Source organism: Maylandia zebra, linkage group LG6 (genome assembly GCF_041146795.1).
Source record: "Maylandia zebra isolate NMK-2024a linkage group LG6, Mzebra_GT3a, whole genome shotgun sequence".
NCBI lineage: Eukaryota > Metazoa > Chordata > Actinopteri > Cichliformes > Cichlidae > Maylandia > Maylandia zebra.
In genome coordinates, this window is record NC_135172.1 from 35138668 (window position 1) to 35155427 (window position 16760).

Genomic DNA, 16760 nt, shown 5'->3' on the forward strand with positions numbered 1-16760 from the left:
TGTCACCAGAGATGATGGCCCATCAACAATCACAATCATGAGCGTCTCCGTGATTTTTGTCACCGGTATGGCACAGAGGAGATATGAGCAAGGTAAATACAGTGTTAAAACTGGCACTGAAAACACTGTGTATACATTCAAGGGCTCCTGTGCCTTCAGACATATGTATTGTTTGAAGAGTGGCACTACACTCAAATTAAGTACTTTGTAAAGTGCTTAGACAAGTATTTAGACGATTTTACTTAAGTAAAAGTTATAATTCCATAAGTAATTGTACTAAAGTTTTCAAAACATGTCTAAAATATATAACGTACCCACTATTGCATTATCATATGATATGTGTGATATTATTGGATGATAAATATTAATTAATCAATATGTACACTTTCATGCTTCACATATTACTACTTAATTAAATGACTAATTTTAGCTTTATCTATAGTAATACACGGTAGTAAGATGGAACAGTGGTTAGCACTGTTGCCACAGGGGTCCTAGGTTCGAAAAAGAAACCCCCCCCCCCCCCACCCCTTCCCAAAAGAAAAAAAAAACAAAAAACTCTAGCATCATAAGCCTAATATGCTGCAGGGCTGTCACATTGTAAGCCCTTGCAGAATCAGAGTAAGCAACTACATTTTAAGGAAGGAAAATGACTTCGGTATAATTCAGTTAATCGCAGGCCATGTACTTAACCATGTACTCGTAGTCATCACCACTTCCTTAATTTTGAAATACTTACCAAAACTGTGAAACAGTCCTTTGGAAAATGGGAAGTGCTCTAACAGCATGAAGTATCTTTATTATAACTTTCTTCTTTTTAACGAAGCAAAACATTTCATAATCAACTAAGCAAAGCTTTATTAAACAACCACATCAACCAGAGCAAACAAATATCAAGAAGACATTCACATTATGGACAGGTAGTTGAACGAAAGTGGACATTTAAGAAATTGCGTATGGGAGTAAAGTTCTTCATTTTGAACAGAACAGGGTGTATATTTAGAAAAATTTAAGTTCAGCAGAGAGAGCTGATTTCACTCTTGCTGCAGCCCCACTTGCAGCAAGCATTGGACAGTCCAACCACTACGTCCCGTCCTTTCCTGTCTGCGCTCCGTAGAGCCTCCAGGACCTCTTCTGTTATCGGTGAGCGAGCTGAGCGGCTGAGTCCTGCTGCTACAGAGGCTGGATTTTTCCATGGTTCGGATTCTGCAGGATCTTGCTCGCTCATAAGTTGAGGGATGGGATTTGCCTTCCATGGATCATAGGTCTTCTCTCCAATAAATGCTGACAAAAAGAATAAAAAGTAAATCTGTCAATATTGCAGTTTAATTCTTTGAAAACAAAGCACATTATAGAAAATCAGCACACAAAATCACACCGTCTTACCCGAGTCTTCTGCGCTTCTCCTCCAGCGAGAACCACCACAGGTAAAGATGACAGCTCGTATGAACTCTCTTCCACACAGTTTCACCCCATAAAAAGAGGGATGACCGTCATTGGGGCGCACCCTGTCTACCAGAGCCACCAACAAGCCCAGGGTCAAGAGCGCTGCCTTCCACATGATGCTGAACAAATACTGAAGGTATCTCGAAGGTATGTTTAAGTGTCTCTGTGGTTTGTGTTTCTTTTTGGATGTTCTTTCCACCTTTTATAGGGCCTAGCATCAGCGAGGAGGACCTGAACTCACCTCCAGTGTTCGTCATACCTCGAGATAAGGCTGGAGACCTTTACGGGCAACAATGCACTCAGAGGAAAAGAAAAGTTGTGATTAAAATGCTGAACGATACCAGAGGTGATGTCAACAGTGCCACTGGGAATCTCATCACCTGTGACCTTTAAGTGGCCTTTCTGTCCCTCACATCATTTTGATTGGGCTGTCTGACACCAGCACAGTATCACCATTAACTCTGCCTACCATGGGACTAAGATCACTATCTTTGCACCCCAAGGAAGGGTGCTGTTCACTGCTGACACACACACACACACACACACACACACACACACACACACACTAAAGAGACATTTCAGTGGACCCCACAGTGACTAATCAGTTGTGAACGTCCCATTATCATCATCGAATACTAATTATTTATAAGAGAGACACACGGGGACAGAGATAACCACCGCTTTCTGTGAATAAGAATGAATTTACATCCCATCATTTCCAATCTGTGTGACATTTTGGGCAATCAAAAAAAGTAACATTACAAGCGTTCATTTGACGTTAGAATCTAGCGAACGTGATAGACAGGTGTAACCAGCCAATCAACGGTCGAGTTTTCCAACCGATGCTTCGACCACCTCCTTACAGAGCCAACCAACATTTAGCAGAGGGAGGGGTAACGACAAGAGGGTAGCAACAGTTGCCCCGGTGAAGGCTCGGCGCCATAGTCACGGTAGTCCTGGCGACAAGAACTAAGCAACGGGAGTCAACAACAACAACCTAAATCTAAGAGGAAAAAACTTTAACGCCTAAAAAGGACAAAACCGGAACAAACAGGTGAAAAGTAAACTATCTCTGAATTTCCATTTAATTTTAGGTGAACTGTGTGTGTGCGTGTGTTTGTGCAGTCGCGAACACTCGCGCAAAATCGCTCGAGCGTTTAGGTGATGAAAGTGGTTGCTAGCTTCCTTCCAAACGTAGACCGTTGTTATGGCGATGTCAGATCTTTGATAAGAGCACAAGATGGCGGGTGTGTTGTGGCGCCTGTCGTACTTTTTTCTGCTATTTTGTCATAATGTTCAGGTTGTTTGTCACAGTTTCGATTACCGAGAAACTCACGAGGCGAGATTTGTAACGTGGTCGTAGATTTATTCGCTACCGACGTGACTAGCTAGCAGTTGGGTAGCTTGCGTTAACGTCATAACTCAACGTGAGCGATCTCCTAGCTGGAGAGGGGGGAGCTATCACTTTCTCAACTCACATTTCAAACAAAAGCTGACTAAAGAGATTAAATACCGAAACGCACACCAAACTACACACGCACCACTGGGTTTTTAATGAGTTTTAAACGCACACAAGATGATTGCACTATGTTTCATAATCATTTAGTGACTTTGAAAAAGTTTCTTGCGCTGACATTGAATCCAGTGGAAGTGACTGTCGTGAGGTCGGTGTGCCTCATGCTTGTGTTGTGTGGCATGTTGGTTCACGCAGGATTGGCTTCTCGCGCAGTAGGATGGCCTCTAGTATTTTTTTTTCTTCAGGTTATGCAATCACGGGACTATCCACAATCCGTAAATTTAATTGCTTTTTTGCTCAGCGGTTTTGATTGTTTTATTTGAGATGAAATGTCATGGCCATGGTCAGTCAGAAACATTTTGAAAATTTGATTAATTGCGTTATCTGTTATGCTGTAAGATTATACTGGTTCTTTCCGTTTTGACAAAACAGGAAAGGCTTTAGACTACTGCTTAGTCTCAGACAAAAGCCCTACTTCCTCATAAGGTTTATGTTACAGGCACACAAGGACAAACACACACATACACACACACACACACACACACACAAGCGCTCACTCACTCTGAGTGGTCAAAGCACGGTGAGATAATAGGACAACAAAGTGTATTTCTGTGTATGTTCATAGCACCTTCATTAATGACTGTTATTTTTTCTGTATCCATAAAACCAGTGCCTCAAAGCATTGGTTGCCATGGCAACTTCTGGATACTCCGAAGACCTTCAGCCTCAGCAGGCCAACACAGTAACCATAGCAACACCTGCTTCCACCACACCCTCATCCGCAAAGACTGCACACTTCCTGTCCGAGATCCCACCAGCCTCTGGAACCATTTCGTCAGCTAACCAGTCAACTGCTGCTTCTAAAACTGGACAGGATGCACTTTGTTCTCAGGCTCCGCCCACCCAAGCCCAGAGCCAGAAGGCTGTGGTTCTGACTACTCCCACACAGCACTACGTGAACCCTAATCTTCAGCCTTCTCCAGTCCAGGAGAGTAATGGTCAAAGCAGCTCACCTCAGTACATCATAGTAACAATTCCAGGTGAGAGACTACCTTAGGAGTGACTGATACACACATACACATACACACACCAGGATTCAACATTACCAATGAACTCGTAGCCCAGGCATGTTGACTGGTCAGCTGCCAATGTTTGGATAACTGGCTGGAATGAAGCTTCACTAATGAGTATTTTTTTCTCACAGTCAGTATCTTTATGTTAAAATGCCAACAAAAGTCTTGTTGAAAATGAAGATAAAATTGTTTAAATGCAAAGGAAAGTGATCTGTTGCTCTACTTCCATCCACCGGCAGTTAGTTTTACACAGTCAAACCACTGCTGAATTAAGAAGTGAAGAAATGAAAAGAAAATGAAAACTGTCTGTGTGCAGACACTGTTTACTATATAGTTGTGAAATGTATAAATTTCACAGATTTCTTGTAAACTTTGTTGAAGGCTGACAGCAGTGTTCCATCCCTCTCTGGCAATGATTAGCGCAGCATGCAGGGTTGAGTGTTATTTAGATTAAACTAGTAGAATTTTTTTTTTCGCCACGTGTCTGTTGGATAAAGTCTCTAGACAGCTGTGTTACATAGTTTGTCTACCAGAAACTGGATTAATATGCTTATGTGGAAGCAAATGGGTGATAAATTTCTTGCAGCAGCCCCTCTTGTACCTACTGGCATCTCTACTTCAGACTCTGGGTGCAGCTGTTTTTTTGTTTTGTAGAAATGTGTGGAGCCAATTCTAGATTGAGCACTAGGCTGTATGATCAGAGGAGAGGTATTTATCCCATAAATCTGTCCCTAATGTTTCAGATGAATACTGGCTTGGATTCAAGCTTTTTGATTTCGACAAGACAATTAGACCCTCAAAACACATTTTATTAACAGAAAAAAACTACTCCTTGAAAAAACACTGAGAATCACTAGATTTTGTATCACACACTTAATGTTTTTTTTACAACTACAGTGACTCTTTGCTTGTCTTTAAATGCGCTCTCCCAGATGCTGTTTGTGGAGGAAGACTCATCGCTTTGTCACTCTGTGAATGAACTGTGTTGTTGTACTTGAAAGAAAGAGGGAATTTCCTCCACAGAAATGAATAGCTGGGTGAGGCATGTAAAACACAAGGCCTTGTTCACCTTTTTTTGCATTTCAAATCAATGTTTTAAGCTCATTACATTCGCAAACCTCATGCTCGTGATCTGGTATTTATGCAGTGCTTTCCTAGTCCCACTGTCTCCTCAAAGACTCGTTACACCTTAAGCCAGATTGAGTCATTCACACGCATTCATACAGCACTATATTCTATGCACTTTGAGCTCTTTACCTAACACACACTCACAGACTACTAATGGATGCATCTTTGGGATTTTACTATCTTGGCCAAGGACACTTTGATATGTGAAGTTGAGGAGCCGGGGATCAAACCACTAACCTCCCGGGCTAGAACCGCCCAGATATGTGGCAAACTTTGGCTTGCTCGTGGGTATTTGAATAACAGAACTTCTATGAAGGGATGTCAGTGCATGTGTGTTGTACAAACACTAAAAACATAATGCTTGGATATCCAAGCATTATGTTTTTACACAGAAAATGAGATTTCAATCTCAATTAGAATACCTAGAGCATAATATCAGAAGTAATAATAATTATTCTATTAATAATAATAAATAATAATTTTGCATTGATGTTTCCTGATCACCCATCAGTCTTATTACAGAAGATTTCTGTCATCTCTTGCTATCTCTTTAAGAAAGAAGAAGTCAGACCGATATCTAATACCTTTTTTCCAACGAAGCAGCACTGGTGCCTACTGTAGAACCGGTTCCACACATTTCCCCTGTGGGGAAAAAAAATAAAATAAAAAGGTGTTAGTGCCAAAAAGCTAGTACTGGCAAGACATTACATAATTCCTGTTCCCAAAAGTTGAATCCACTGGCTACTGGAGGGACTACCATAAGAACTTTACTGATGATTCACAGATGCAGTCTACAGATTGTGTCGGCAATGGAAGCTTTCGCCAGTGACACTAAGTAACATTCAGTCTTCAAAAATGTCCAAATGTGGGATGGTTCTCAAAAAGGCACCAAGGTAAACCTATCTCAGCACAGGCAGTCTGTTGGTGGAAAGTCCCACCAAAAAGAAAGAAAACCCACTGATGTAGAATGAACCTGTGCGGTGTGATGGTGATGCGTTATGATGACAATCTATGTGCACTGGATTGTTTGCCTTAATAGTCGGAAACTAGGGACTATGGGTAGCCAATGAATGAAACTTCACTGAACCTCTTTTCTGCTGCTTTTACTGTTATACATAGATCTTCGTATGGGGATTTTAAGAATATTTATTCTACATCAACATGTCTTTAAATTTCTGCCTAGCAGTTGTTGAATTTCTTTTGGAGAAAAGAAAAAAAACAAAACCAGAAATTTTTGGGTTGGGATGCCACAAAAGTTGCAAATCATAGTAGCAAATGTACAAAATTAGACATTACCGTAGAAATGAAGGTAGTTGACGTAAGATGGATTAATAACACTTTTGAGCTTAGTACTTCTTATCTAGGAAAAGTTCAATCAGCCATGGCTTATTTTAAAATGTATTCTATTAAATAAATACAAAAGCTTAGTCAAAAAAACCTAATCAGTATTTTAAAAAGTTATGCTAACTAGAGGAAATGAAAAGAGACCCCAGTGTCAGTGCCCATCTGTATGTTTATTTTAGGGCCTTCTATTTGTAGATCTTTTTTCCTGCCAGTATCGAGTGACGCTGTGCCCTCTCACCCAGAGTGAGAGCCTCACAGGCCTGTTGCCTGGGGCTTGTCTCTGCCTCATAAAGTAGGAATACAAAGTACACAATGTAACAGTATCTAGAACATGGACTACAGTAAAAAGAACAGACTTTGTGCATGTTTGTTTTCTGTATTTCAATTTTTTGATAGCTTTTTGATAGCTTGTTGGAAATATAGTGCAGTTAGGGGCATAAGTATTTAGTGACTGACACATTTTTTGTAATTTAACAAAAAAACAAAACAAAAATCGTATTAACTCTTTGAGAATTATAGCCATTTTTTCACACAGCCCCACATCTTCAGAGGCGTAAAAGTAATTGGACAAACTAAGACAGTTTTAAAAATAAGGAGTGTTTTCTAATACTTGGATGAGATCCTATCCTGCCAATGGCCGCCTGAAGTCTGGAACTGCAGCTGCCTTCAGCTGTTCGTGGATCTCCCTGCATTCATTATTTAATAACAGAAAGGTTGCTCTGTTTGGGTCGAGGTCAGGTGACTTGATCATTGAAGAATAACCCATTTCTTTTCCTTGAGAAATTCATACTGCTTTTGCAGTATGCTTTGGGTCATAATCCACAGCACTATGGTCATTTGCACTGCGAAACCCCGTCTGATTAGTTTTGCAACATTTGGCTGAATCTGAGCAGAGACTATAGCCCCGTATGCATCGTTATTTATCCTGATACTTTTCTCAGCAGTCACGTCATCACTAAACACTAATGACTGGGTTCCACTGTTTGATATAGATCCCCATTCCATAACATTATCTTCACCATATTTAACATATAATGTCGTAAGCTGCCGAACATGAGCTATTTCTCCATTCCTCCAGACTTTTTTCTTCACATCATTCTGGCACACATTAATCTTGGTCTCATCTGTCCAAAGAACTGTGTAGGCGCTTGCTTTCTGTCAAAGTTTAATGTGGACGTCTTGTTCTTGAATGTATTTTGTGGTGTGCACTTTGTTGTAAGCTCTCTTAAATGTAGACGTTTACTCTTTGAGAGTGCTCTTGAGTTAGATATTTTGAAGCTGGAACCAAGGAATGAATTCTGTGATCATCCACTGTAGTGGTCTTTCAGGTCTTTTGTTGCTGCTGACCTGGCAAAATCAGCCCTCCTTTCTAAGAAAGCACCAGATTGTTAATTTGATGACTCCTAACGTTTTTGCTGTCTCTCAGATAGGTTTATTGATAGGTTTATTGTGGTTTTTCAGGTTAAGGATGGCTTCCCATGCTTAGATTGACAAGTAGACCTCATGTTGAATGTTCCAGTAAACAGTTGCCTAAGCAGTATCAGCACAGTTAATGAATTTGTCATGCAATAACAAGGAACTGTCTTCACCTTTCCATTAAATTGCTTCCAAGTTGTCCAATTACTTTTCTTTTTTAGGTGTTGAAAATGATTTATACAGTCATGGCTGTACGGTTAATACAGTACTTTAAAAAAAAAAAAAATCAACTGAAAATCTGCACCTCAGTCATAGCTTGATTTTTTGATTTCATATCCATTGGGGTGGTGTACAGAGGCAAATTTACAAAACTTTTGGCATTGTCCAAATAATTATGAGTCATAATATATGACTAGATGTTGTTTTGCACTGTAAGGTTTAGATGGTGTTTCTTAAATGTTGCTTCAGTCTGGTCTAGAACATAACATTTACATTTTCATTATTCAATAGTTAACAATATAGCTGTAAAACGAGAAAAAAATATTTATGGTCCTTGTAACCTTCAGGTTGTATAGGCTTGGATTATTGGTAGGTGATTGAAAAAATAAAAGCAAAGTTCTCTAACAAATAACTGACTTATCAACTGTACTAATTATACCAATTGATGAAAACAATAGAATTCTAAAGTGGTGTGTTTGGGCTGGGGTTACAAACAAGCCCTAAACCAGGTTAAACAACGCAAGCCATCCTTTTTACACAGGATTGACAAATCTTGTATAAATGTATCCACCAAACCACAGACAGACTGGATTTATACTGTTGCACCAAACACAGGTGACTAGTTAGCTGTCAGACTGATGTTGTTGCCTGAATAAAAAACTTTTTCTTGTAAAATGGGAGGTGAAATTGTGATCAGAGTTATCATTTTCAAGCACCTAGGCCAGAGCGTTTAGCTATAATAATGTAAAATTCAACTGAGTGGTACATTGGGCATTAGTCAGCTATGACTTGACCAAAGTGTAGTTACTGGTAGTCTATTTCCACAGTGTTCAACCTTGGTTGGAGTAAGAGCATCACAACAGGAGTAACAGTACAGGTGGTTAAAGTAAAACGTTTTCTCACCCGAAAAATAAAAACAAGTGAATATTGCCCTCTCCTCCACCCAACCTCCGTTCTCTATTTTCTCCCGCTGTTGTCAACCCACACGTATCTCTCTTTTTTCCCCTCTCATCTGATCTCCATGTTTACAAGATGGAGGGATTTCTTTCTCCATCTGGGGAGATTAGCTGTCCAAGGCTGTCCCTTCTGCATACAAGATATAAGGATGAAATGAGAATTGGACAGACACACTTCTCCTCCTCCTCACTGTCCATCTTTCCTCAGTAGAGCAAAAAAAGAAACTTGATTGCGAGATGTTCTGTGGTGGCTGTTATTACGATTTGGAACCAGTCTGTCGTGAGTGCTTCGCTTGAAGCGATGGTGGATGGGTTTTCAGTTAAATGTGCCTGATCGTCAAATGAAACCTTTCTCCTTTACCTTTTGTGTTTCATCCACAGATGACTCTGTGCCCTCCAGTGACAGTTTGTCAGACTCCAGCCCGCCCGCCCCTGGTGTACCTACTCAGGTGGTCCAATCAGTGCAGACCACCCCACAGGTAAGATGCACACATATATTCATTATGATGGGAATCCCCCTGTATGTTGGAGACAATGTGGACACCAACGAGCACACCACACATACTGTGGGACTGCTCTTTGATCAGGACTTACTGGAATGACATTCACGAAACACTACAAGAAATTTTCAACTTTCAATCTGACGCTCTGGCTTTATACATCAACAGAGGTCAGTGTTGCAAGCCGTGTCTCAGGCAGCCAAGAGGAATCAGACAGGCCACGTCAACAATCTACAGTCTGTGCATATAACCCCAGAGGTAAGGAAGATAATTCCTCTCATCACTTCATCAGCATGTCAGTCATGCCACACCACGTACATTGATCTGCAACAGCACACCGCTGCCAGTTTTGTTTCATTAGTTGTAATCCTTAATAGCCTGCTATCATACAATTAAGTTAACAAATTGGGTTTAATTAATGTGTAATCAACATGTTGAGTGCACAGTATGATATTACTGAAGACCGGGAGAACCTCGTGGGCAGTCAAAGAGACAGTTACTTTTCAGGACTCGATGAAAGCAAATCAAATATTGAACTTGGTGAACGAATGCGTGCTCTGCTTGTCTTCTTCATAATGCCTGATGAAGATTAAGACATTGCTTTTGTATAAATGTTTTAAGGAATATTTTTGCAACCAATTTGAAATTGCCAGAAAGATAACTTCATGCCAAGTGGATGTGTAGAAAGAGAACAGTTTTGCAGCTTTTTACCTAGTAGTCACACCAGCATAGCATGTATTAAGCTTGCATTTCATTGAGTTGAAATGTACTATAACAAGTGCATCTTGTATAGTAACTCCTTAGAATTAAAAAAAAAAAAATAGAATATAGCTTTTCAGTCACAAATGTGAAATCAAAAGGTTTAGCAGTCTTGTTCACACTGTGCCCACACATATTTTATGTTCCGGTTAAAGAGTCGATTTGTCTTTCCGTCATTACAATATTTACTATCTGCTTTAATAAGTAAAATACGAATAATTATCGAGAGCATAACTGATGCACGCTAAGTTTCACTGCACCCTTCACTTCAATTACACTTTAATTACATTAGTTATCTTTAGTTATAGAGTGCTTTTCACAGTTGTTCATGCAACACCATCATAAGGAGCAGATTTTAATAAAGTGGGACATTCAAAACATATCTGCATGTTGCTGAGTTATGTCATTAGGTGGAAAATGCAACTGTTAGTCATGTTGAGCACAGTCTGTTAGTGTGACACTTTAAATTGTGAGATGTGGGGTGCCATCTCCTTTCCTTTAGGAGGATGGTCCAATATATTCTATGCTAAAGGAGGACTTCATTCAGTTCTTGCAACCCTTTAATTGTGTTAATCTCCTTTTTGCTAATTTTTCAGGTAGAGCATGTGTACTCTGGCCAGATCCAATATGTGGATGGAGCAGGAGATGCAACTTTCACCACACCCACCATGTAAGTAGTAAAGCACCTGATCTGTCTGTCTGTTTGCTCTATGCTCACACGTTCAGTTACACACACTCTGAAACTTTGCTCGTCACAGAGCCATTGATATATTTCATTGTCTGTGTCTTTTCTTGTCCAGTCGACCGAACAATTACCCCTTCTCCGAGTCGCCCCTGTATTCCCAGACACCTCCTACGTCCGCCTCCACCTTTTACGAGGCCACGCCCAGCTCTGAGTCAGACATCACTGGATCTGTGACTTCACAGCCAGTTTCTGTGGCAACAGCAGGAGCCAGCAGCACAGCAGCTGCTGCAGGTGGAGGTGGTTACGTTATTCAAGGAGGTTATGTCTTAGGAGCAGGAGGAACTCCAACAGCAGGTGGAGGAGGAGGAGGACAGAGTTACTCCAGCCCCAACTCTCGTGCCCCACCTGCTACCGTGAGTCGAAAAGTTGAAAGTGAAGCACATCTATGATCCGTGACAGCCTACCACCCAAAGGTTCAAATACTGTGACGTCCTTTTTCCCCAGGTGCAGTGGCTCTGTGATAATTACGAGGGGGCTGAGGGGGTGAGTTTACCTCGCTGCACCCTCTACTACCACTACCTGCTTCACTGCCAGGAACAGAAACTAGAACCTGTTAATGCTGCATCTTTTGGAAAACTCATCAGGTCTGTCTTCATGGGGCTGCGTACACGGAGATTAGGAACCAGGTACAGAAAAACACGCATACAGACACACATACACGAACTGTGCAAGACCAGTCTCTCAAGGGTTTATCATAACTTTTTCCTGTGTATGTTTCAGAGGGAACTCTAAGTACCACTACTATGGTCTGAGGATCAAATCCGGGTCACCTCTGCTCAGACTGATGGATGAACAACAGCACATGGCGATGAGGCAGCAGCCTTTCTCACAGAAAAACAGGTAGCCACCCATGCACTCTAAAACTTGTCCTTGAGCCATTACAGGTACTGAGCTTCTAAATATAGTATGAAATACTAGTAGAGTACATCATTGCTGAAAAATATTCCTCCTGTGGTTTATGATTTCATTCTATGCATGGATGACATTTCGTTCTTATCCACAACTGGTCCTCCTGTCGGGTTTTACGTTATTTTGTCAAAACTGAACACCTTGTGTGAAAAGATCCACTCAAACAAAAATATGTAAAAATAGAACAATGCACACATATATTCATATATTCATTAACTCTGGCTCTGTTTCTGTGTGAATGATGTGACAAATAGGGTAAAGCCAGTTCAGAAGTCACAGGGGATCACCAACGGCACAGTAGGCGGGATAGGTCAACAGCAGGGCTCGACACTTTGTGACATTTCGGCCCAGGTGCAACAGTACCAGCAGTTCCTAGGTGAGGAACACCTGCACATTGTTCATCATTGTTTCTTTTTTAGTATATTGAATAAGCAGTTTAAAAAATGGATGGATATGATTTTATTTCAAATGATACTGAATCAACTCTCCGTGGTTCCTGTTTCCTGTGCATTATCATGTGCAGAGGCATCAAAGCAATTGCCAGACTTTGTGGAAATTGATCTTCAAGATCGAACCCTGCCCGATGGGATCCTTTTAGAGCACCTCAAGGCCTTTCAGACTCTGTACAGAGAACACTGTGAGGTATGCAGCTTAGACAAAAGAAATGACATGGAGACTGAATATAATAGACATGCTTTCCATGTGTGTGTACTTATTTCTCTTGCCATTATTTACTTATTTCTCTTGCCATTTCATTTTGTCATTGAAAAAAGCAAGGTTCTTGTAGTTGTTGTAAAGCACAGTAACATCAGCTTCCGAAGAAATGCAAACAGAAACACTGAAGTGAAGTTGTGCTCATTCACAAAGTAGTTTTGGATGATTCACACAGTTCAAAATAATCTTTATTTTATGTTGGACATTGATGCAACCCCTAAGTTTATCCAGCCCAGTTTCTTCTAATTTTCTATCCTGTGTAAATTAGCATCGGGTTTCACTCGCTGAGCCTATTACTTGAAATTTTTAACATAAATACAAGCATCCAGCTGTGCAGTGTTATACATACAGGTCCCATGAACACCTCTGTGATGCTAAGTGTGATCCTCGCAGGCTATTCTGGATGTGATGGTCAACCTTCAGTTCACTCTTGTTGAGACCTTGTGGAAATCATTCTGGAGGTTTAGCCAGAGCAATGATGCAGAATCGCTCAACCTGTAAGTATTGCAAACACACTCAAATGTGTGCACCCAAGCATCCCCTGCTGAAACTGAAGCTGATCAGCTGTTTCACATGCCCACCCAGACACAACGAGTCTGAGAAGCGACTGCCCAAATCGTGCCTGGTGGTGCTGTGTAAGTTTGAGCCAGTGCTACGCTGGACGAGAGAGTGCGACAACCTGCTGTACCAGACTCTGGTGGAGATCCTCATCCCTGATGTACTGAGACCCATTCCAAGTAAGTTAATAATGTCATGTAGAAACGTTTTAATTTTCTGCGAAACCCACCTGAATACGTTTCAGTGCTGTTTTAGTGATGTATACTGTATGTAAGAATTATACACTGCGGCTCATTTAAAATGGAGAGAAGTGTTCCTGTGTTTTTGTATATCCCTGTAAATTGCATCTTTCCTCTGCATCACCGCCATCAGGTGCCTTAACTCAGGCCATCCGCAACTTTGCCAAAAGTCTGGAAAACTGGTTGACAGGTGCCATGATGAACATCCCAGAGGAGATGGTTCGCATAAAGGTATTTTTATTTTTTTTTACACTGAGCTCTGTATCCGTGTTTTAATTTAGAGCTTTTTCTTTAATACACGGGTGCATCCCTTAGCACTTAGCTCACCTTACATCACCAAATGTAAGCTGATAAGTGGGATTTGTGATGTATTTTCTGACTTGGTGGTTTTTAGTGCTGCCATATTGTGATGGAAAAATGTGACTTGTCCTCTTTATGGCTCTTTTTGACAATGGTACTTTATTTCTCCTCGCTTTTACTTTCAGGTGGTGTGCATTGGCTCTTTCTCCCAGACGCTGCGTCGTTACACCAGTCTGAACCACCTGGCTCAGGCTGCCCGGGCCGTCCTCCAGAACTCAGCTCAGATCAACCAGATGCTCTCTGACCTCAATCGGGTTGATTTCAATAACGTACAGGTCTGCCAGTACTGCCGTCTGTGTCTCCTGCGCTTACCTGCTGCTGTACATCAGTGTTTTTTAAAATAAAACAGCAGATTGCTCACTGTGCTTGCCTGCGTCCACCTCAGGAACAGGCATCCTGGGTTTGTCAGTGTGAAGACCGTTTGATCCAGAGGCTGGAGCAAGACTTTAAAGCGACTCTGCAGCAGCAGAACTCTCTGGAACAGTGGGCTACCTGGCTAGATAGTGTTGTGTCCCAGGTCCTAAAGCCCTATGAGCACAACCCTATGGCCCTGCCAAAGGCTGCAAAGGTTTTCCTGCTCAACTGGTCTTTCTACAGGTGAGGGGAAATGGGGGAAAATGGGCTTTGTAAAGATGCAGTTTTATGTTAAAGAAACATTTTCTGAATCTTTTCTTTTCTTCACCAGTTCTATGGTAATCCGGGACTTGACTCTGCGCAGTGCTGCAAGTTTTGGGTCCTTTCATCTGATCCGCTTGCTGTATGATGAGTACATGTACTACCTAATCGAGCACAGAGTGGCTCAGGCTAGAGGAGAAACTCCCATAGCAGTCATGGCAGAAGTATGTACCTGAACACACACTCATACTTGTATTCCACTTTTGAATTAAGTTTATAAATATGTCTATAAATGAGAACCTTCACAAACATTTATAAATGTGCTTTCTTTGCCATGGACACAGTTTGCCAGTACTGTCAAGAGCCGGACCTCTCAAGATATTGAAAAAGGTAAATGAGGATGGTTTTCCTTAAATACTCTTTTATTAGGATTCCTCATAAGCACCAGCCTCAGCCTTAGCCGTTTTGCTACTTTGTAACCACAGCAGTTGCCCCCTGCTGGCCATTACAAAGAATGCTGAATTAATGCACTTCTGCATTGACTTCACTTTTCAGACACTCGTCCATCTTTTATGAAACTCTTTGCGTTACAGATTTAGAGTTCACACCTTTTTCTTTTTTTAAATGCAAACAATAACAAGGTCCCCACTGAGGAGAAGTTTTTATTACAATATGATGACATCAGCGGTTTTTAGAGGTCATTTATGGTGATATCAGTATTGTTAATATGGAAATGGAGCAAAGTATATTTTGCATCATTGTGAAGTCATGAAATCATGTTTTAAGTTAAAGCAACGAAAGTGCTGAACTTTTGCCTTATTTGTGTTACCCTGACCTTTGACCTTACATACTAAAATGGTATACTTTAGTATGTAATGTTTAGTATATTGTTGTGAAGTTTGAAGATCACCCATAAGAAACTGTGGGTAATATAAAGGGGTTTTTTTTGTTTTGTTTTTTCTACAGATTTTTAAATTTGGTGGTTTGATCCAATTTTAATCAAAATAAAATCAGCTTGAGGCGCTATTACATAGAGATGGTGGGGAGGAAGAACTCATGTTTAGGGGGAGAAAAGAAAAAGATGGTGAGACAAAGAGAAGACAAATGAATTATGTATGCATTAGAGATTCAAACAAAAAACAAAACAAAAGTGCACAGTAGCTGCTGCAACAGGCCAACACTCAGCATGGCACCATGGTATTTACATATTGTCTTTCATGTCTCAGAAGAAGAGGAGGAGGATGACGATGAATATAGTGAGGAGGACACTGGAGATTTGGTGCTGCAGTCCAGCTCTCTGAGCGCAGTTGATGATGAGAAGGAGGTGATGGAGCCGCCAGTCAAACAGCCCAGGACAAACTTAAGCCTGCACACGCTCAATGAGACCGACAGCACACCACCTTAGCTAATCACCTGTACGGTTAGCACAATGCTTGACACATGCCTTTGCTTTAAGTTTCAAATCATGTCATCTCGTTCTGTCGCACCATGTGAGCTTCTGGTTTGCATGTTTGGTCGTCTGTGGTGAGAAAGTGGGAGGGCCTTTTGCCAAATTTTCTCTGCTGTACTGTTTGTGCTGCAGCCTTTATGTTTACCTTCACTTTATCATTTCACAGTCCCCCCCTCGTTCCCTGTGCCTTCCCTGCCTTTTCAGTGGCTGCTCCTGCCCAGCCTGAATTATATATACGCATATTCTTGATTCCCTCCCATCCCGCCTTAACCACTGACCTGATTGCTGTGGAGAGATTCATTGTCCTCTAAACTCAAATATCACTTTAATTACCTTTAACACAATGACTATGCAGGGGAGCTGGACTTGAATGAATGATATTGTCTGAAAAATATATTTGTTTAAGAGTAGCATCTAGAATGATACTGCATCATGAATTTTTGTTGGCACATGGACGTTGAGTGAAAGGTATTTGGCTTTATAAATGTGACTCCTTATTCATTTAGCCAACTAACTGATACGCTGTGCCTTTTGAGAGATTTCTAGGCTTAACAAAAAAAGGTTGTGCTCTATATATTCTGTATCGGTGGTTCAATAAATGAAGGTCCTGTGAAGTAGTCGTGGTGTTGTCATGAACTTTTTGTAGCTGTTAAAAGAAAAAAAAATTGATCGTCTAGTTTTGTGATGATTCTGCCTGGTTTGTTTTTCTTCATCCATCCTTTCTTTCATCATCAACATCTTTCTTTCACACATAAACATCCAGATGACTCGAGTGCAACCCCCCCCCAGCTTTTCCCACCTGATCAGCTCCAC

General features: G+C 41.0%; 2 protein-coding genes across 5 annotated transcripts; one reads left to right on the forward strand and one right to left on the reverse strand.

Annotated features, from left to right (window-relative positions):
* Window positions 1–856: 856 nt before the first annotated feature.
* Window positions 857–2265, reverse strand: rln3b (relaxin 3b). Of its 2 annotated transcripts, XM_076885128.1 has the most exons (4): window positions 1827–2265; window positions 1688–1744; window positions 1387–1512; window positions 857–1284 (listed from the first exon to the last, which is right to left on the reverse strand). In XM_076885128.1, exons 2-4 carry the CDS (start codon window positions 1701–1703, stop codon window positions 1016–1018), a joined length of 411 nt encoding a protein of 136 aa, XP_076741243.1. In that variant the 5' UTR covers window positions 1704–1744; window positions 1827–2265; the 3' UTR covers window positions 857–1015. The 2 variants fall into 2 exon arrangements, with proteins under 2 accessions (XP_076741243.1, XP_076741242.1); XM_076885127.1 differs by having other exon boundaries at window positions 1387–1744; window positions 1827–2258.
* On the forward strand, window positions 1482–16564 carry rfx1b (regulatory factor X, 1b (influences HLA class II expression)). 3 transcript variants are annotated; one of them, XM_012919290.5, is made up of 18 exons: window positions 1482–1593; window positions 3633–4002; window positions 9480–9577; window positions 9767–9856; window positions 10954–11027; window positions 11158–11455; window positions 11547–11728; window positions 11823–11942; window positions 12266–12387; window positions 12535–12653; window positions 13119–13222; window positions 13311–13462; window positions 13656–13753; window positions 14008–14157; window positions 14268–14479; window positions 14568–14721; window positions 14842–14887; window positions 15724–16564. In XM_012919290.5, the coding sequence occupies exons 2-18, from the start codon at window positions 3654–3656 to the stop codon at window positions 15900–15902; spliced, it is 2547 nt and encodes an 848-aa protein (XP_012774744.2). In that variant the 5' UTR covers window positions 1482–1593; window positions 3633–3653; the 3' UTR covers window positions 15903–16564. The 3 variants fall into 3 exon arrangements, with proteins under 3 accessions (XP_012774744.2, XP_004539089.2, XP_012774752.2); XM_004539032.4 differs by lacking the exon at window positions 1482–1593 and adding an exon at window positions 2348–2500; XM_012919298.4 differs by lacking the exon at window positions 1482–1593 and adding an exon at window positions 2348–2500 and having other exon boundaries at window positions 15727–16564.
* The last annotated feature ends 196 nt before the right edge of the window (window positions 16565–16760 follow it).